At 53.9% G+C, this 21254-nt stretch overlaps 2 protein-coding genes and 1 pseudogene across 2 annotated transcripts; 1 reads left to right on the top strand and 2 right to left on the bottom strand.

Moving 5' to 3' along the window:
- Positions 1–468: 468 nt before the first annotated feature.
- LOC123441261 lies at positions 469–2083 on the bottom strand. The gene is made up of 2 exons (XM_045117747.1): positions 1303–2083; positions 469–1124 (listed from the first exon to the last, which is right to left on the bottom strand). The coding sequence occupies exons 1-2, from the start codon at positions 1652–1654 to the stop codon at positions 934–936; spliced, it is 543 nt and encodes a 180-aa protein (XP_044973682.1). The 5' UTR covers positions 1655–2083; the 3' UTR covers positions 469–933.
- A 1657-nt stretch (positions 2084–3740) lies between these two features.
- LOC123442324 lies at positions 3741–11450 on the bottom strand (annotated as a pseudogene).
- A 255-nt stretch (positions 11451–11705) lies between these two features.
- On the top strand, positions 11706–12919 carry LOC123442323 (protein TIC110, chloroplastic-like). The gene is made up of 3 exons (XM_045118332.1): positions 11706–11711; positions 12122–12335; positions 12841–12919. Exons 1-3 carry the CDS (start codon positions 11706–11708, stop codon positions 12903–12905), a joined length of 285 nt encoding a protein of 94 aa, XP_044974267.1. The 3' UTR covers positions 12906–12919.
- The last annotated feature ends 8335 nt before the right edge of the window (positions 12920–21254 follow it).

The raw sequence follows: 21254 nt of genomic DNA, 5'->3' as shown, positions 1-21254 counted from the left end.
ACCTATTACAGCAATGACGAACACTTTGAAGCTATTAGATGCGGAAAAGAGAGAATCATGGATTGCATTTTTCTTTTATTTCATTCCAGACTATGTAACTGATGTACGGTTCAAACTACGGAGTCGGCAGTCAGGACCTAGTATTTTTTTTATATTGAGTCAGCGCCTAAAATGGAGTTGTGGAGCATGCACGAGATTGTTGGGTGCTGGACTAAGTATATCATGGGCCGTCGCGGATGGGAGAGTGCTAATCTACGAAGCACGGATACGGCGATACGGATACGGGGATACGGGATACGGTAATTTTCAAAAACAACAATACGGCGATTCGGCAAGTATAGATAAATAATTAAAAAATGACATATTATGAAGACAAAGAATAGTTAAATGCATGAGATGAGATCAAAATAATGCCTCATAAGTTGCATCCATGCATCTTTTCATCAAGCCCTCGTCTAGATGACTGAATGATCAACAATTTGGTGAATCTTCATGTTACTTGCAAAATACATCATATGCTAGTATTTAAATTTGAAAGATACATAACACTTCAGCATGAAAAGCTAAAAAACAGTAAAGATGTTGTCATGTAGCTTGCTTACCCAATGATACATGACTGATGCTTCCCATTCTCTCAACTGAAGATTGGCCTGCACGTGTCAATGTCAGTACTTCACTCCCAAGCACTAGCCGCAACATCAGCAGGTCAGCAACAAATCAGAGTTGATACAACAGAGGCCAGCACCCAGTGCCCAGCAGCAGCTAGCAAATACGCAGTCCAAGCACGAACGCACGCACGCCCACACCAAGCACGAACGCCGCAGCAAGCACGCAAACAGCCATCACGCACGCACATAATCAGCCCGCAGCAAACCAGCGAGCCGGAGGACCAGACACCAGCCGAAAGATAGCAGAGACTGGGAATTGGGACGGTCAACAGGCGGCGGCGGCGGCGGCAGCGGACACTCCAAGCGACAGCGAGGCGAGTTCAGATGTCCGCGACGGAATCCACGCAGCGACGGCGGTGGTAGCAACGCCCCGGAGCACTCGTGCTGTCGTACCTGAATCCTCGATCCAATTTAGACTCGGTGGGGACAGAAAAGAGTGCTGGGGACCGAGGGTTCCTGCGAAGCGGAGGGGAGAAAAGGAAACCGAAAATCAACGGGAGGAAAAACACGGGGTGAAGCGGGATGGAGGTGATCTGGTTGGCCTCAGCGGGGATCCGCCCGCGAGAAGAGAAGGGGATGTTGCTTGCACGGTGAAGGAGCACGGTGTTGAGGACGAGCACTTTGAAGTAGTTACCGGCGAGATGCAGGAGAGGATGGTTAGGTCGCCGACGGACCCTGCTCCCTCCTCTCCTCCACTCGTCCTGGGAGGGCGAGGACGCTCCCTCCTCTCCTCCACTCGTCCTGGGAGGGCGAGGACGCTCCCTCCTCTCCTCCACTCGTCCTGGGAGGGCGAGGACGCTCCCTCCTCTCCTCCTCTCGTCCTGGGAGGGCGAGGACGCTCCCTCCTCTCCTCCTCTCGTCCTGGGAGGGCGAGGACGCTCCCTCCTCTCCTCCTCTCGTCCTGGGAGGGCGAGGACGCTCCCTCCTCTCCTCCTCTCGTCGCCGAGGACGCGTTGGTCCTGGTAGTGGCAGTTCACGGTCTGCATCTGGAAAATGGGGAAGACAGGTGAGGGGAATTGCAGGGGAGGCCGGCGGTCGATGTGTGATGTACGTGCTGTACATCTAGATCGGGAGTGGGAGTGGGAGTGGGGAGGAGAGCGGTTGGTGGGGGTGGGAGCGACGGGAGGGACGGAGCAGTTGGTGGGGGTGGGAGCGACCGGAGGGACGGTGGAAAGAGCTTTGAGCCCCAAAGTGGTGTTTGAGACACGCGGTTTTCCTTTGCTGATTGCTCGCCCGCGGAGACGGAGACCACCGCCAATGGAAGGGAAGTAAGATGCGAGAAAACTCAGGCACGCGTCCCATGCATAAAGAAAAGAAAAGAAGCCACAGACATCGTGTGATCCGCCGGAATCGCGGGAAATTCAAGGCATGATACAGCCGGAGATCTCCGTTCTTGCTACTCTCACGCATCATGTAGACCTGTGGAGCAAGGCAAGCAAAGAAGCACATGTGAGAATGGATTGGAGCATGAACTTGTTCGTTACAAATAAGCAGATGTGAGTGGGACATTTGCCTTGCCATTGTAGCTGAACACGTATGGGTACGAGAGATGCCACTCCTAATCCAGCACCACGCCCAGCTGCCGCCATGTCGCGCCGACGTCCTTGCTCACGGCGGCCGCGATGTCGCCCTGCGACGTGACGGGGTTCTGATGTATAGATGCCATCACCCTGGGATAATTTAACTTCACTTCCATCAGGGCAGGAACAAGAATCGATCATGGCAGTTATCGAAATTCACATGGAAGATACCGGCAGGGTTCGAATCACAATCAATTCACAACTAATGCCGTTGCTGATTTTGCCTGTGGGTCGGTGTCCAAATGTTTGGTTCGAACCCTGAAGGAAGAGGAAGGGGCTGGCGACGAAGCTGCTTGGGTGCCCGGCCTCCGCCACGTTAGGCTTAGGTCACCGCTGGGTTCGCGACCGGCTATGCCGCGCCCGTGCCCACGTCCGCCGAGGCTCCCCACTGCACGCACGCGAGGCACGGAAAGCCAGCCGGATTAATTTAACGCCACGAATGGCGGCGACGCGCCGTCTGTGGAAGGGGTGGAACCGGGGAAGCCGTTGGGTTACGTGTTCGATGGGCTTGAGGGCGAACGGGGAGTCGCCGAGGAAGACGCCGGCGGACCAGGAGCCCTCGGGGTCCGGGCGGCAGCGGCGGGCGGGCTGGGGAAGCGGGGGGCGAGGGCGCGGGAGAAGGCCGCGGCGACGAGCGCCAGGAGGAAGACCTCTCGTCCTGGGAGGCCGAGGACGCTCCATCCATCAGGAGGGAGTCCATGCCCAGGACCGACCCTGACAGAGAAGGGTGGAGGGGAGGGGAGGGGGGATCTGGGGCCATGGCGACGCGGGTGGGAGGAGAGGGAGAGGAGTCGTCGCGTCGCGTCGCGTCTAGAGCGCCGGTTGGGACTTTTTTAAGAGAGAGAGAACACGATGGTTGGGACTTGGAGCGCCAGTTGGAGGAACTAGAGGGCAATTTTTTTCACAATTACAAACATGTACTTACCTACTTTCTAAATTTCTAACAACATCTCCAACACGAGCGACTTTAAGAAAAATCGGCTTTTTTTCCGGATGCGGCCGTTTTCGGGCTTCAGTATCTGTACTATTAAAAGCACGAGAGGACAGATCCAACTTACAATCTAGACCGTTTGATTACACCATCAAGGACCTAAAAACGTCGTTAATGAAATTGATCTTTCGTTAACGAAACCAATTATTCTAATTCAATCCTTGACGAAACCCACCACACGTCCACGTTCTGCAACCGCTCGCAGACTCACCCTGCCCCCGGCCCTTGCTGGCCTTGCGCACCCGCCGCCGCCCGCCTGCTCGACCCCGCCGCCGCCACACTGGGACCTCCCCACCCCCGAGCCCCGCGCCACAGCCACCGTCCTCTCCCAACCCGCCGCCGTGGCCCTCCTCTCCCAACCCGCCGCCGCGGCCCTCCTCTCCCGCCGCCGAGCCCTGCGTCGCGCCACAACCGGCTCTCCTCTCTCGACCCGTCGTCGCGGCCCTCCTCTCCCATCGCCGAGCCCCGCCACCGTTGGCCCCGCGCGCGACAGTAGGGTTCCTAGCCGCCGCCGGCCAAAGCCTCCGCTGCCCTGCCGCCGGCAGAGGACCCGAGAACCGCCTCCATCCCTCTGTCGAGCACCTGCTCCCGCCCAGCAACGCCGCCGCCCTGAACTACGCCGGCGACCAGTCCATAGGCAGGTAGGCACCAACTCCTTCGCCCTTCCTCCCTCTTCTCCCGTCTCCCCTCCCTCCTTCCTCTTGCATCATCCTCTGCCTGCTCAATTTGTTTCCTTAGAGCATCTCCAACAGCCGCGCTATACTAGCGCAGCGCGGCAAAAAAGGCTAATATAGCGCGCGCGCAACGCAGCGGACAGCTCCAGCGGGCGCGCTAAAACCGCGCGCGCGCTAAAACGATTTGGGCGCGCTGGTCCTAGCCCCATCCCGCGCTGCGTATTTCGGGCGCTCACTTCGGCGCGCGGCAGACTCGAGCGCGCGCGCGAACTCTCCCTTCCTTCCTCCTTTCTCCTGCGCGCGCCTGCGCCAGCGCCCCGGCCACCATGGATGCGCACACCGGCGCCCCGCTGACCCCGCTGTACAACCGCGACCCCCCCGCCGCCGCCGCCGCCGAAAACCCTAGCGCGGCCGCCGTTGGCGCTGGCGCTGCCGCCGCCGCCGGAGCTCCGCCGACCGTCGGCCTCGCGCGCAGCCTCTTCTTGCCGCCGCGGACGACCACGCCGGCGGGTGGCGTCGCGCCGGCGCCGTCCCGTGCCGCCGCCGCACCGTTGGAGCGGAAGAAAGGTAAAACATCCGCGAAGAAGAAGACGACGGACGGCTCCGGCAGCTCGAAGCCGAAGAAGAAGGTTGCAGTGCGCCAGCCGGGCGCGGCGTCTACCGAAGCGCCGGCGAGCTCACTCGTTGAGCCGGCGGCGGGCGCGCATCATACTCGAAACCAAAACGACCGGATGGGTGCAAGAAGGACAAAACCGAAAAGAAGAAGAGGAAAGGAGATGATGAGCTCACAAATGCTATGGAAGCTATTGTGAAGGCAAGAAAAGAAGCCAACGAGGTGAGGAAAATGGCAAGGAACCAAGATGTCGCGGCCGAGGAGAGGAGGTTGGCGGCCGAGGAGAGGAGGGTGGCCGCCGAGGAGAGGAAAGTGGCATTGGAGGAGAGGAAGGTGGGCATGGAGGAGCGAGCTAAGTTGTTGAAATGGGAAAAGCACTTGTTCTTCTTGGACACATCTTTGTTCAATGATGCGTAAAAGGAATATGTCAACCTTGCCCATGAAGAAGTGTTGATTCGAGCCATGATCCGCACAATGGGTGGCGGTGGCCTTGGCGGCATGGGTGGCGGTGGCCTTGGCGGCATGGGTGGCGGTGGGCTCGGCGCCATGGGAGGCATGGTCCTCGGCGCCATGGGAGCCATGGGTGGCGGTGTTCTTGGCGGCATGGGTGGCGGTGGCTTCGGCGCCATGGGTGGCTTTGGAGCACCCTCCAACGCTATGGGAGGCATGGGTGGCATGAGTTTTGCTTCTCTCATGGGCGGCATGGGTGCACCTCTGGCCATGGGTGGAATGTCTTTCGATGTGCCTCACACACATACCCATGAAAATGCCGTTGAAGATCTTGCCAAGACCGTCGGAACTACACGTGATGCGGTGCGTGATGAGGTTAGGGAGGAAGATTCATCTTCAAAGGCGGAAGAATCGTCTTCGGAAGAAGAGGAAGACGACAAGGAAGATCATTGATGTGTTATTATATGTCTTCAACTTTGTTGGATGAACTTGTATTTTGAACTTGGTTGGATGAACTTGTGGGGATGACCATCTACTTGTTTGTGTTAAATTTCGCATGTTATTGCATTTTGATGAATGTTTCACATTGCATTTTGGGCGCTGCTGTAGCGGCGCGCGCTGCATTTTATAGCTACTGCTGGAGCCAGCGCTGTGCGACGCGCAAAACCAGTTGACCAGCGCGCGGTAAACTCGTTTTTTAGACGCGGCGCGAAGCGCGCATGTTGGAGATGCTCTTATTGACTCGTCGTCGGCGTCCCTGAACTTGGCGTACATATCGCTGAGGTAGAACTTGCGGGTGCGCCAGACGAGCACGAGCGAGACGAGCGCGCCGGCGACGGTGGCGGCGGTGATGATGAGGAAGGCGAGCTTGAAGCACTGCACGCCGATGCAGGTCTTGTAGTAATTAACCTAGTTGTAGTCTAAACGTACACGTGTGTCCTAATTTGATTAGTATTGCAAACCGAGTAGGATTAGTAGTAGTATTGCAAACCGAGTCGGTTTGCAGTAGGCCTAGCTTAGCAATATATATACGTATACCCATGTATAGTCTTTGTACCAAGAAGATCAGAAAGATCAAAACGCAACAAAGTTTAACAGGCTCGATTCGGCCATCGAAGAGTTCTCCCGTCCGATCGCTAGCTAAGCACGTTACGCTGCTCATATCCATCCAGGTGCTTGCTTGCTAGCTTGTCTAGCTAGCTTGCACCTACGTGGACGGAAGGATTTGATCAGCCATCTAAAGCCAACAATTGGTATCTAGAGCCTCGACGATCTACAATCTACGATGACGAACAGCGACGCTGAGTCGGTCAAGTCCGGCAGCGGCGGTGTCAAGGCGAACAAGAACGGCGACAAGGTGAAGAAGGGCGTCAAGTCAGCAACCAGTGGTGGAGGAACGAGCGGCGCCAACGTCCAGGCGCATCGTAACATCCCCATCCAGTACCCGATGCTCACCGACGCCAACTACGGCGTGTGGGCGGTGAAGATGAAGATTATTCTTCGATCCCTTCGAGTGTGGGAGGCCATCACGGACGACGACGTCGACGAGGAGCGCGACGAAGGTGCCATGGCCGCCATAGCCCAGTCCGTGCCGGATTCCGTGCTAATGACATTGGCGGAGTTCGAGACGGCAAGAGAGGCGTGGAACGCACTCAAGGAGATGAGGATCGGAGAAGATCGCGTCACCAAGGCTCGGGCACAAGTGCTGAAGCGCCAATTTCACAAGTTGCAGATGGAGGAAACTGAATCGGTGAACGACTATGCCATGCGTCTTACTACTTTGGTGGGAGAGATCCGCGCGCTTGGTGCAAAGCTCGAGGAGACCGAGATTGTGGAGAAATTTTTCAGTTCAGTGACTGACAAATTCACGTACATCATCGGCATGCTCGAGCAGCTTTACGACATCGACGACATGACCATAACGGAGGTGATTGGACGCCTGCGGATGTGGGAAGAGAATGCTCGTGGCTGTCGAAAAGGCAACGGAGGAGGTAGTGACCAACTCATGTACTCGCGTACAGATTGGGAGTCCCCAAGTAGCAAAGGAAGGCGTGATGGCAACGAAGGCTCAAGCAACGCAACGCACGGCGGACAAACCGGAGAAGGCAAAGGAAAAGGCCAACCACAAGGTCGTGGTAAGGCAGACCGATCTAAAGGGCGGAAGCAACGGAACTTGGATATGTCCGAGGTCAAGTGCTATAACTGCAACGAGATGGGTCACTTTGCAAAGAATTGTCCGGAGCCTGACAAGCGGGAGATCAAGGCAAATTTGGCAAAGGAGGAAGACGAAGGTCCAGGTCTTCTGATGGTCGAAGTTTGTGATCTCGCTGAAACAGTGGTTGTGAAACCAAGCTGGAAGGTGCTACTTCATGAGAAGAATGTGACACCTAAGTTATCCGGGGATCACAACGTGTCGTGGTATCTCGACACGGGTGCCAGTAACCACATGACGGGATGCAAGGAGAAATTTCTCGAGCTGGAATATGATGTTGAAGGCTCGGTCAAGTTTGGTGATGGTTCAAATGTGGAGATTTGTGGGCAAGGATCTGTCCTCTTCGAGGGTCTCACAGGCGAACATCGCATACTCACCGGAGTGTACTACATCCCACGGCTTCGCAACAACATCATCTCTATCGGGAAACTTGACGAGAATGGATGCAAGGTGGATATCGAGAACGGAGTGATGACTATCTTCGACAACCTCCGGAACATGCTAACTCATGTTAGTCGCACACGGAATAGGCTCTATATCCTCAACCTTGATCAATCTCAACCGGAGTGTTGGCTCGCCAAGAGTGATGATGATTCGTGGTTATGGCATGCTAGATTTGGACATGTTAACTTCTACGCCTTGAAGAAGATGTCAAAGATGGAGATGGTATCAGGGATGCCAGTTATCGACCATGTTGATCGAGTATGTGACGGGTGCTTGGTTGGAAAACAGCACCGCAGGCCGTTCCCTGCTCAGTCTACCTATCGTGCAAGTGATGCACTCGAGCTGCTCCATGGTGATCTATGTGGCCCTATCACCCCGGCAACTCACGGAGGAAAGAAGTACTTCTTCCTTGTGGTAGATGACTACTCGAGATATATGTGGATCGTTCTCCTACGGTCTAAAGATGAGGCGTTTGAAGCATTCAAGAAGCTGAAGGCTGCAACAGAGATGGAACACAAGCTGAAGGTTCGCGCTCTACGGACAGATCGCGGCGGAGAGTTTACGTCGAATGAGTTCAACGACTACTGCGAGAAGATTGGCATAAAGAGGTTCCTCACGGCACCTTACACGCCGCAGCAGAATGGAGTCGTTGAAAGGCGCAATCGAACCGTCGTTGACATGGCAAGGAGTTTACTCAAGAGCAAGAACCCGCCAGGGACTTTTTGGGGAGAAGCTGTCTCGAAGGCGGTCTATCTTCTCAATCGGGCTCCAACGAAGGCGGTGATCGGCAAGACTCCGTATGAAGCAATTTACGGACGTAAGCCGAATGTGTCTCATCTACGGACATTCGGGTGCGTGGCACATGTGAAGACGGCGGAGCCGCACCTCTCAAAGCTTGCCGATCGTAGCACCAAGATGGTGTTCATCGAATACGAGAGCAGTTCTGGCACCAAGGCATACCGTTTCTACGATCCACAAACCAAGCGTCTACGGATTTCACGCGACGTCGTGTTTGAAGAAAACCAAGCGTGGAATTGGAGCGCCGCAGCCGACGATGTTCCAAACAGTAACATATTTGCAGTTGAATTTCCAACTGATGATGATGCAGGGGAGGATGTCCAGGTGATTGGCAAGACGCCCAACCAAGGTGACCACAATGGTAGTGATCATCATGGTGCCGACACCGACGATGACGCGCATAGGTCGCAAGGAGATAGCGACAACGCCGCGCACGACACAGGCGGAGATCTCGACGACAACATCGACAACGAGGCGCATAGTGACGACGACAATCAAGATGATGGTCACGGTCACGACGACTACGCCGACGACACGGATGTCGATGACACACCAAGGTCTCAGCCGTCTTCCTCAAGTGCATCAACACCGACACAATTTGTGTCGCCTCCTTCGCAAGCCACAACGGACTCCTCAGGGCCTCGTCGCTACAAGACCCTCAAGAAAGTCTACAAGTACACAAAGCCAGTTACGCTCGAGTACTCCGGACTATGTTTGTTCGGAGTTGAGGAGCCGGCGAACTTCGTAGAGGCGAGGAAAAGTCCTAGCTGGACGCACGCCATGGATGAGGAGATGAAGGCAATTGAGAGCAATGGCACGTGGACTTTGGTAACCCGACCTCCAAGCCAAAAGACAATAGGTTTGAAGTGGGTTTACAAGTTAAAGAAGGACACGGAGGGTGCCATTGTGAAGTACAAGGCAAGACCCGTTGCAAAGGGATACGTTCAACGTCAAGGAGTTGACTATGATGAGGTGTTTGCACCGGTTGCTCGAATCGAGACGGTGAGAGTGCTCCTAGCTTTAGCAGCACAAGAGGATTGGAAGGTTCATCATATGGATGTTAAATCCGCTTTCCTCAACGGTGATCTCACAGAAGAAGTGTACGTGGAACAACCCCTCGGCTACGAGAAGAAAGGCGAAGAAGGGATGATAGAAGTTCTGCACGTGAATACGAAGGACCAGCTTGCCGATATTTTCACCAAGTCCCTCGGTCGACAGAAGTTCATCGAGATGAGGAAGAAAGTCGGAGTGCAAGCAATGAAGACATATCAACAAGGTTAAGGAGGTGAATGTAGTAATTAACCTAGTTGTAGTCTAAACGTACACGTGTGTCCTAATTTAGTTAGTATTGCAAACCGAGTCGGTTTGCAGTAGGCCTAGCTTAGCAATATATATACGTATACCCCTGTATAGTCTTTGTACCAAAAAGATCAGAAAGATCAAAACGCAACAAAGTTTAACAGGCTCGATTCGGCCATCGAAGAGTTCTCCCGTCCGATCGCTAGCTAAACACGTTACGCTGCTCATATCCATCCAGGTGCTTGCTTGCTAGCTTGTCTAGCTAGCTTGCACGTACGTGGACGAAAGGATTTGATCAGCCATCTAAAGCCAACAGGTCTTGTCGCCGACGCCGTCGAGCGTGCCGCCGTGCTGCCTGGCGGCCTCCACGTCGTAGAGGTACCCCGCGACGCGGACGTTGAGCGCGTATGCGCCGATGGGGCTGGCCACGGATCCGAAGTTGTAGAGCGTGGAGTAGTACTTGAGCCCGAACACCTCGGAGATGATGGCTAAGAGCAGCGGCCACTGCGCCCCGAAGCAGAACCCGATGACCACCGACGCCGCGTAGAGCGACTGCCGCACGCCGAAGGCGATATGCAGGTGGCCGACGCAGGCGAGGAGGAGCACCAGGGTGAGCATGAGCGGGCGCGGGAACTTGTACCGCGCCAGCACCGCCTCCGACACGAACCCGGCCGTCACCCTGCCGGCGTAGTTCCAGATGCTGATGAGGGAGATGAAGGTCGTTATGCTCTTGGCCGGGTACCCCAGGGACTGCCCGATCTGCCCCATGTTGTCGATCGCCGTCAGCGTGCCCCCCCACGCCGCAGATGGTCGCCAGGAACAGCACCAGCATGTCCATGACCACGCTCACAGCGCCTGCAGGATCGTGTAGTCCTCCCCCTGCGCCGGCGGGCTGAACATCTCTTTTAGGCATGACCCGAAGCAGCCGCCGGAAGCCGGCGTCGCCGCGTCCTCTGCTTTTGTGGCGGGCGCCTCCTCTGTTTCTGCTTTGGCGGCCATTTGCAGCGGTGCGGCGGCTGGCGGCTTCTCGACGGCCACCGTCGAGGGCACGAGGAGGGAATCCTCGAGCTCCCGCTTGATCCTGTACTCCTGCTTGACGACGACGGCGAGGGGGAGGAGGAGGATGAGCATGAGCGCGGTGGCCGACACGACGAGCGCCGGGTGCGAGAGCTCCATCTGGTTCTGCACCACGATCATGACGAGTAGGTACGTGGCGAGCGCCATGGAGATGTAGAGGAATCAGTAGAAGGGGTTGCTGGTGGTGGCGGCCGTCTCGTCTTCTCCGCGCCGGACGGGGCGGTGCGGCATGATGCGCACGGTGTGGACGAAGAGGATGGAGACGGCGGCGGGGAGCCATGCGACGAGCAGCACGACCGACTTGGCGTCGTCGCCGTAGATGGCGATGTAGAGCTAGGTGAAGATGGCGCCGGTGAGGCCAACGAAGCCCTTGAGCAGGCCCAGCACGACGCCGCGGCTCTCCAGGAAGTTCTTGACGCAGGTGACGAGCGCGCCGGTGTTGGCGAAGGACTGCGAGTTGGCGCCGACGCAGATGTAGACGCACATGAGCCAGACGGGCGGGCGGGACGTGCGGCCGTCGATGGCGAGGTAGATCATGAGGTAGCCGACGAGGTTCATGGTGGCGCCCATGGCGAGCACGACCCAGGGCGGGGTGACCTCGTTGATGAGCCCGGAGAGGACGCCGGCGTTGGCGCCCAGGTCCTTGAAGAAGACGAAGGTGTTGAGGGTCTGCTGGTCGTAGCGGAGGGCGGACTTGAGCACCTTGGAGTAGAGTCTGATTCAAATAGAGTTTATGTCAATTCATGCCAACAAACTGATGCTTAGCAGAATTCCTGTTTTCCACAATAAGAATAACTTAAAAGAGCTTCTCAAATGATGTTTATGCTGGCCCCTTGGAGACCTGATTTTTTGAAAATTTATCCATCAGCTGCCCTTTAATAAGTGTTTATAAGTTGGATATGATTGTGAGACTTTAAATAGACGAGTCATAGTAGTCCACATTTTATGCATCTCTGTTATTATGGAGCTATTTTTTATCAATTATATAACTGGGAACAGTCATGAAGTTATTTTTCATCAATTATATAACTGGGAACAGTCTTGATAAATAATAACAAGTACTTTGATTTGTTGTCATTGTTATGCAAAGGTTGCTTTAATCAATATAAAATAATTTGAGAAGTACACAACTTAGCAATCGTATCATATCCGGCTAACAATTTTGTTTTTTCAACATGAATCATCTTATATTTTTGCCCATGCTCTCTGACCATTGAGTCTAAAAACATACGGTAGTATCTTAACAAGATAAATCTTGACAACAACAACAACTAAGCTTTAACAAGATAAATCTTTCTGTGATTAAAAATTCCAGCTTACTCCTTTGAACAATCTGAGAAATATATTTGGACTGGGGAAGCGTGAAGCAGAAGCAATCATCTTAGATGTCAAATCTCAAGCATACAGAAAGAGACTTGCAAAATCCTTTAACACTGATTTGGCTGCAGCTCCTAGCAAAGCATCGTTCCTCCAAAATCTGTGTGAAGAGCTACAGTTTGATCCTGAACTTGCTAGCAAGATGCATGAAGGTACCACCTTGTCACTCCTAGCTCTATATTTGCTACAGTTTGTTCCTTCTCGCTAGCAAGATGCGTACCATCCTGGAAAATCACGAGTCAAATTGAGAATCTGGTTTTAGTAGGTTCTATATGGTATCCTATATCCTTTTGCTGCATCATACACACAATCATTCATTATACACCATGAGGCATTGGCTCTGGGCTGGTACTGCTGCTTATTATTTTAGTTGCAAACATTTTACATTGACTATAGGAAGTAATATGCAGCAAGGCAACTGACTGCATTTACTTAATCTTTACATTGCCGGTCTTGTGTTGTATGAGCAGGAATGGATTTTTACTACTCCCTCCGATCCATAATAAGTGTCGCGGTTATTGTTCAAACTAAAACCAAAACCACAACACTTATTATGGATCAGAGGGAGTAGGAAAGAAAGACGAATATGATATGACTAAAATTACTGTCTTTGTATTTGTGATTATCAGCGTGTATTAATGCCGCTTCGTACTTCAGACATTTACAGACAGAAGCTTCAGCAGTTTGTAGCTGACGGAGAGCTGAGCAAGGATGAAACATAAGCTTTGACGGCATTCCAAGTGCGTCTCTGCATTCCTGAAAAAACTGTTGATGCTGCTCATACTGACATCTGAGTTGCATGTGTGCTTGTATCCACTCTTTTGAGGGATTGCAATGCTTGGGCGCCTAAAAAAATAGTTTTTTTCCCATAGTTGCGACAGGCTACCACAATCATCATTAGCTAGGTAGTCTGACATGGTCTGGTCTTTAGCATAAACTAGAAGTATCAAATGCAGTACTCAAAATTTGTAGTCATTTGAAAAATATGCCGGTGTCTTGTTTGTCACATCCATTTTACTAATCTAGAAGAAACTGAGAGCATACACTCACATTTTGATTGAACCAACATTGTTAACCTGAGATAAATAGATATCAGCTCTACTTAAGGGTTATAAATATGGCTTTTACCAATATTGTGCAGGAGCGAGATGTGTGAATACTATCAGTAATTATTAGAGTTTATTACACAATTAAGAAAGCTTAACATTTATCTAGGATGGAATATAGAATCAAGAGCTAGAAAGTAAAAAAATGAAAATCATAAATCAATGGTAGATGAATTGCAACTAATTAAAATAACCGGGTGATATTTCTTTTCTTATAGTATTAGAAGTTTTGTTAGTGCCCGTGCAGGTGCATACCCATATGTGATATCTTCCAACTAAAAGGTAGCAATGTGTAAAGTTAAATGTTTCCATACAGTTAACTTCAGTGTTTGTCTAATGGTTATTTTAACTTCACCTCGTAAATGATGCACATCTATTTTCACCATTTATCCTGAAAAGTTGTTGCATGCTTGTGGTGTGTGTTTACATCTAAAGACATGTACCCGGTGTTCTTTCAGGTTATATTGTCAACGAAATCAGCTTATAGGTAGGGACACATCAATTATTGTTTCTCTAGGTACTTACTTTTCTTGCATTTTTCTTTTATTTGCGTGGATGCCAGGGCTAGCGCCTTGTGCGTATCATTGCGAGAAGTAGCAACAGTAGGCTGCTTCAATCCCGATGGTTTGTTTGTTGTTTGGCATTATTCAACCACATATGTTTACCTCTTCCTGATGGCCTTGGTAAGTTGAAAATCTGCAGTGCCATATTGGCTCCCTCTGCCGGGCACTATGGAGGAGGTGACGAGCTGTTAGGGAGTAGATCAAACATTTGACGGGTGCTGCAAGCCCGCACTTGAAGTCATGGAGGTCAGATAACTGTAGTTTATGGTGCCAAAAAATGTTTTATTTTCCTTAATTGCATCTCTAGCTCTACTCATTGCACATGTGATGTTACCTTCCATAGATATATTAGGGGGTGAAATCGATCTCGAAATGAAAAAATGAAGATGCTTCAAATTTTGTATGAGTACTTGGTATCTATGTGCTCATGAGGTGTCCATGTACACATGATGTAACATTACATTTTTGATATATTGTTCTATTTTTCTTACCCTCGTAGTATCAACTATGTAAATGGTACTCTGAAACGGCTGGCGCTGTGACTTGTTTCTAACTATTTCTCCACCACGAAAGTACTATTTATCTCTGATATATTGTGATGATCATTGAATAACTTAAATACCTTTCAGACATATAGAAAGAGACTTGCAAAATCTTTTAACACTGATTTGGCTGCAGCTCCTAGCAAAGCATCGTTCCTCCAAAATCTGTGTGAAGAGCTACAGTTTGATCCTGAACTTGCTAGCAAGATGCATGAAGGTACCACCTTGTCACTCCTAGCTCTATATTTGCTACAGTTTGTTCCTTCTCGCTAGCAAGATGCGTATCATCCTGGAAAATCACGAGTCAAATTGAGAATCTGGTTTTAGTAGGTTCTATATGGTATCCTATATCCTTTTGCTGCATCATACACACAATCATTCATTATACACCATGAGGCATTGGCTCTGGGCTGGTACTGCTGCTTATTATTTTAGTTGCAAACATTTTACATTGACTATAGGAAGTAATATGCAGACCTCTGGCTGTGCAGCGTAGCACCAGTTGCTGCAAGGCAGGATGGCAGGGTAACTATGTTGTCGGGCGTTGTGAGGAGTCGCCATAGCTGCGGGTCGTCGGGAGCTGCGAGGAATCGCGGCGCCGTGCTGCAAGCTGCCGCGCCCAAGGCCCAACCAGCGCCATGCTCCTCCCCAAGGGGACCTGCGGCAGAGTTGGGTGGCCGCTGCTATGAGACGTTGGGTGACGGTGAGCCGCCGCCAACCGCTGCTGCGACGGGAAGCAACGTTGCTGTGAGGTATTGGCCGGCGATGCTGCCCGAGGCTATTGTATTGTGATAGGCTGATGGCTCATAGGCGCGCTCTAAGAGCTGCTGCCCATGCTCTTCACACGTCGGGCGGTGCGGCAATGGAGCATCGTCGGAGTTCGTCGGTGCTATGACGGAGCTTTATCGTGGTCGGCCGGTGCTACAACGGAGCATGAATGCATGATCGAAGGCCGTCGATGCTGCGTGGAGCATCGTCCCGTCGAGCGGAGCTGCAAGGGAGCATCGTCGAAGGCCGCCGCAACGGAGCATCGCCGTGCTCAAGCGGTGCCGCAATGGAGCATCATTGGATTGAAGGTCGACGGTGCTATGACGGAGCATCATCGTGGTCGGCTGGTGCTGCAACAGAGTATGATCAGAGGTCGCCGGTGCAGCGAGGGAGCATTGTCATGGTCGGGCGGTGCTGCAAGGGAGCATTCTTGGAGCCCGCTACAATGGAGCATCGTCGTGGTCGACCGGTGCTTCGGTGCTGCGACGGAGCATCGTCGCAGGCCGTACATGCTATGGGGGAGCATCACCGTGGTCGGGTGGTGCTTCAAAAGAGCATCGTCGAAGGACGTCAGTGCTGCGACGGAGCATCGTCGGCTACGAAGGAGCATCGCTAGAGGTCGTCCGTGTTGTGACGGAGGGGGAGCATCGCCGTGGTCGGGCGGCGCTGCAACGGAGCATCGTGAGAGGCCGTCGGTGCTGCAAGGGAGCATGGCCGTACTACGACGGAGCATCGCTAGAGGACCTTCCGTGCTGCGACGAGGCATCGTCGTGGTCGGGCGATGCTAGGATGGAGCATCGCCGAAGGTCGTTGGTGCTAAGATGGAGCATCGTCGCGGTCGGACAATGCTGCCATGGAGCATCGTCGCAGGCCGTCGGTGTTGCAAGGATAGTAGGGGTATCATCCATGACGGCTGTGTAATCTCTATCCTAACCCTGATCAATCGAGAGAGGGAGAGCTACTGTCTATGGCGATGAGAGTTGGAGAAGACGATAGTCTGTTTTGTGCAGCGCGCAAAACCTGCTGCTTTTCTGGTTCTCCTCTTATTCGCTTTCAGAAAACGGGAAAAACGGATCGAGGCGCGCCCCCACTACTGGATCGTGCCATCCCACGATCATGGACAACGCTCGCCGCAAGCTACGGGCTGGGAGCGCACATACCGCGTCCTTAGCCGAAGGAAAGACAGGAACACGTCTGAAGAAAGAACTACGGGGCTGTTTAACTGAAGAAACTGAACTCGTGAAAAGAAGCAACAGCCCATCCAGCGTGTGACTAACATACTAGCTTATTTTGCTAACAATCTCCCCCCAAGCTAGTAGGATGAGAATGATTAGACCTCCATCATACCTATGCGTGCGCGCAGCTCCTGGAAACGAGTGCGCCCGAGTGACTTCGTGAACATGTCTGCGAGCTGATCACCAGTGGGAATATGCTCAACCCTGATCTTCCCTTCCTCAATGCATCGTCTGATGAAATGAAACTGCACATCTATGTGCTTGCTCCGATCATGAAATACAAGGTTTTTGCACAGCTGTATAGCTGATTTGTTGTCGACGTAGATGGTGACTGCTTCGTGTTCCTTCATCAGCAGGTCGCCCATGAGTCTGCTCAACCAGACTGCCTGACACGCTGCTGTTGTTGCTGCTACGTATTCAGCCTTGCACGAAGATAAGGCGACGCTCTTTTGCTTCTGAGACTGCCAGGAGATTGGTGCACCCCCGAGGAAGAAGAGGTTCTCAGAAGTGCTCTTTCGATCGTCCACATCCCCGGCCATGTCGGAGTCGCTGTAGCCGACAAGCTGACTGTCTCCGCCCTTGGTGTATTTGTAGCCGAATCGCCGTGTTCCTGCAATGTAGCGGAGCAAGTGTTTGACAGCAGTGAGGTGCGCCGCGTTTGGCGCCTCCATGAATCGACCGACGTATCCCACCGCAAACACAATGTCTGGTCGAGTGTGGGTAAGATACCGTAGTCCTTCGATGACACTCCTATAGTCCGTGGCATCAACCAGTGGCTCTTGCCCCGTCTTGCTTAGACGGAGCCGTGGCTCCATGGGGACATGCGTCGGGTTGCAGTCTGCCATGCCCGCGCGCTCCAGCAGCTTTCCTGCATAAGTTGCCTGGGAGAGAGTGATAACTCCTGCTCCTTGCTTCACCTCGATGCCCAGGTAAAAACTAAGCAGTCCAAGATCGCTCATGCGGAACTTTGCCATCATCTCTGCCTTGAAACTGTTGACGCAGTCGTTGTCTGCTCCGGTAACGACTAGATCATCAACGTAGACGCCGACCATGAGCCGCGTCTTATCTCTGCCACGAGCATACAGAGCATGATCCGCTGGGCAGCAGGAAAACCCCAAGTCCTTCCGAGTGGCGTCGAGCTTCGCGTTCCACGCCCGCGACGCTTGCCGCAGGCCATAGAGCGCCTTGTGCAGGCGGTAGACCTTTTGTTCTTCTCCCCTCCGAGCAAAGCCAGGTGGTTGAGCAACGTAAACCTCCTCCTTGAGATCACCGTTCAAGAATGCTGACTTAACGTTGAGGTGATGCAAACTCCAGCCGTGCTGTGCCGCCGTGCCGATCATGACACGAATAGAGTCCAACCGCGCCACGGGTGCGAAAGCATCATCAAAATCTACTCCCTCCTTCTGCACAAAACCCCTCGCTACCAACCTTGCTTTGTGCTTGATAACAGCTCCATCTGCATCCTTTTTGATCTTGAACACCCACTTAAGTCCGATTGCCTGGTGACCCGGAGGAAGATCACTTAAAGTCCAGGTCTCGTTCTCCTCGATGCTTGCCAGTTCCTCTAGCATTGCTCTACGCCAGCTCTCATGGGGTTCAGCTTCGAGAAAGCTAGCCGGCTCCTCTTCCATCAGCATCAGGTGTTCAGACGGCTGCCTTGCTGGGCCTCGAAGAATATCTGACATCCTTCTGAATCGATGGCCCTCTACTGACAGATCATCGTCTGCATCAAAGATGTCTGGAATGGGTGCTGGTGGCGACGCAAACTCCACTCCCCCCGGTTCAGCTCCCTTGGACTTGCTGCTGCTGGGTGTACCTGTCTTATCTGACGGGGAGACTGGCGTTGCCAGTGCTCCACAGCTCGCAGGGGTGGCTGGCAACGCAGGTGTCCGTGGCGTTCCTGGCGTCCGCCCTGCTTCCGACAAAGCTGACGCCGGTGGGGGTGATAGTCTTGCACCAGTGGCGAGCGGGAGCTGGACGCAGAACGAAGGGTGCGCTTCCTGGCCCTCGTCCCAGTCCCAGCTCGCGTCTTCGTCGAACACCACATCTCGGGTGGCATACACCCGCCGTGTCAGTGGATCATAAACCCTATAGACCTTCGACCCCTCTTCATAGCCGATGAAGATCATCTTGGTGCTGCGATCATCCAATTTCTTGAGCCCCGGGCGTGTTCTCTTGACATAGGCGATGCTGCCGAACACTCGCAAGTAGTGCACCGTTGGTTTCTTGCCATGCCATGCCTCATATGGCGTCATGCCATCGACGCTGCTGCGTACGACCGGTTCAGTATGAACACATCAGTAGCCACAACCTCACCCCAGAGCCAGCTTGGTAGCTTCTTGGCTTTGAGCATGCTCCGTGCCATGCCGACGACCGTCTGGTTTCACCTCTCCACGACGCCGTTTTGCTGAGGTGAGTATGGGGCTGTTAAGTGCCTCTGCACGCCCTGCTCAGCAAAGTAGTCACCGAGCGCCCCAGAGGTGAACTCGCCGCCGCGATCAGTGCGGAACGTCCGGAGACGCACCCTCCGCTCTGCTTCGGCCATGGTGACGAAGTGTTTGATGCTGTCCGCAGCGGCATCCTTGGCTGGCAACATCACATCCCACATATAGCGACTATGGTCATCAACAATGAGCATAAAGTACTTCTTACCACCGGGTGTGGCCGGGGTTATGGGTCCGCAGAGGTCGGCGTGCACCAGTTCCAGTGGCCTCTCTGCACGGTAGCGTGCCTGGTTTGGGAATGGAGAGCGTCGCTGCTTCCCTACCAGGCAGGCGTCGCAGAGCTCCTCCATGTGATCCACCACTGGCATCCCGCGCACCAGCCCGCCACGCCCCATGCGATGGAGCGCGTCAAAGTGCTCGTGTCCCAGCCTGGCGTGCCAGGTCCACGCCTCGTTGCCGCTCCGAGCCGAGAGGCAGGCAGGGTGCGTGATGTCCAGGCGCACCACATACAGGCGCTTGCCATTTCTCCTCACCTGGGCGAGCTCAAGGTTGCGTCGATCGCACACGGTCAGAACGCCGCCATGGATCTTGGTGGTGCATCCCTGCTCGTCAAGCTGTCCGAGACTGATGATGCTGGTCTTGAGGCGCGGGATGAAGTAGACATCTGTGAGCACGCGTTGGTCCCCGCTTCGCACGGTGAAGGTGATCGCGCCGCGGCCGTAGATCGCCACGGTGGAGCCATCACCGAACCTGACGCTGCCAGTGACGCCCACGTCCAATTCGGCGAACGACGCGCGATCGCCCGTCATATGGTTCGACGCGCCTGTGTCCAGGAACCACCGTCCATCGCACGGTGCCTCCTCCGCGCCCAAGTTCGCCTCCGCGCGCTCTTCGTTGAGCATGATGTGCTCCCCCGCGCTCTGTGACGGGTCGGCGGTGATCACCGCCATCAAGAGCGTCGGGTCGTCATCTTGTCCGTCAGTGGCGTGGCCGCCCTGCTCGACGAGGTTAGCCTCTTCGCGGAGACGCGTGCGACACTCCCGCGCCCAGTGCCCTGCTTTCTTGCAGTGCCGACATATGTCTGTGGGTTTAGCACGGCTGTTGCTGCCGCGCCCACCGCCACGTCCGCGCCCGCGCCCGCGACGGCCGCCTCCGCGGCCACCACCAGATCCGGAGCCGCTGGAACCATCTGTTTCAGTGCGCTTCATGCACTTGTTCCACTCTTCCATCATCATGAGAAGACGATCAATCCCCGTCTCCGCCTGCTCGAGATCATACCGCTCCTCGGCGGCCTTGAGGCACCCGGTGAGCTCCTCCACCGTGAGCGTGTCGAGATCTACCAGAGTCTCTATGGAGAGGGCGATTTGTGAATACCTTCTTGGAACGACGGAGAGAAACTTCCTCACCACGCGCTTCTCCGGCACCTCCTCGCCGAGCTGCGCCATCTGGGCCACCATGTTGGTGATCCGCATGGCGAAGTCGTCCACCGTCTCGCCGTCGGTGAACCGAATGTCGCTGTACTGCTTGGTGATCGTCGCGAGTTTTGCCTCGCGTACGCGCGCCACTCCAAGGCGCATCGTCTTCACAGCATCCCACGCCTCCTTCGCCGTGGCCTTGCCGGCGAGAGAGGGTGCCATCTCAGGCGGCACCCCACGCAGAATTGCCTCGAGCGCGAGCCGATCGTCGCTCCGCTCTGCCGTGCCAGTTTTCACGGCGTCCCATAAGTGCCGTCCCTCCATCATGACCTGCATGAGGACCGCCCAATCTGTGTAGTTGGTCCTCCTCAGTAATGGCCATGACGCACCGCCGGTGTCACGCATCGCCCGCGCCGATGATCTCTCTACCACGGTCGTGTCTGAGCCGTCAGAGATTCTCGCGTGCGGCGTCGATGGCGTCTTGTTCCCGCTGTCGTCCCCGGCCATGTCTTGGGTCCAACGAAGGCTCTGATGCCAATTGTAATCTCTATCCTAACCCTGATCAATCGAGAGAGGGAGAGCTACTGTCTATGGCGATGAGAGTTGGAGAAGACGATAGTCTGTTTTGTGCAGCGCGCAAAACCTGCTGCTTTTCTGGTTCTCCTCTTATTCACTTTGAGAAAATGGGAAAAACGGATCGAGGCGCGCCCCCACTACTGGATCGTGCCATCCCACGATCATGGGCAACGCTCGCGGCAAGCTACGGGCTGGGAGCGCACATACCGCGTCCTCAGCCGAAGGAAAGACAGAAACAAGTGTGAAGAAAGAACTACGGGGCTGTTTAACTGACGAAACTGAACTCCTGAAAAAAAAGCAACAACCCATCCAGCCTGTGACTAACATACTAGCTTATTTTGCTAACAGGCTGCTGCTAGGCTGCTAGCTTGGAGTTGTGGGAGATGCTATCTAGAAGGATGCTAAAAGGAGCATCGAGTACC

This window comes from Hordeum vulgare, chromosome 3H, assembly GCF_904849725.1.
Source record: "Hordeum vulgare subsp. vulgare chromosome 3H, MorexV3_pseudomolecules_assembly, whole genome shotgun sequence".
In the NCBI taxonomy this organism is placed as follows: Eukaryota; Viridiplantae; Streptophyta; class Magnoliopsida; order Poales; family Poaceae; genus Hordeum; species Hordeum vulgare.
The sequence above is the reverse complement of the archived record's forward strand: the minus strand, read 5'-3'. Positions and strand labels throughout refer to the sequence as shown.

What these genes read in the sequence shown, in the direction of transcription:
- LOC123441261 (XM_045117747.1), bottom strand. Translation starts at nt 1,654, where the DNA reads ATGCAGACCGTGAACTGCCACTACCAGGACCAACGCGTCCTCGGCGAC. An exon ending in TCCTCTCCTGCATCTCGCCG is followed by an intron (nt 1,125 to 1,302) that starts GTAACTACTTCA and finishes TCCGCTTCGCAG; the next exon opens with GAACCCTCGGTCCCCAGCAC.
- LOC123442323 (XM_045118332.1), top strand. An exon ending in TGCTAGCAAGATGCATGAAG is followed by an intron (nt 12,336 to 12,840) that starts GTACCACCTTGT and finishes TTCGTACTTCAG; the next exon opens with ACATTTACAGACAGAAGCTT.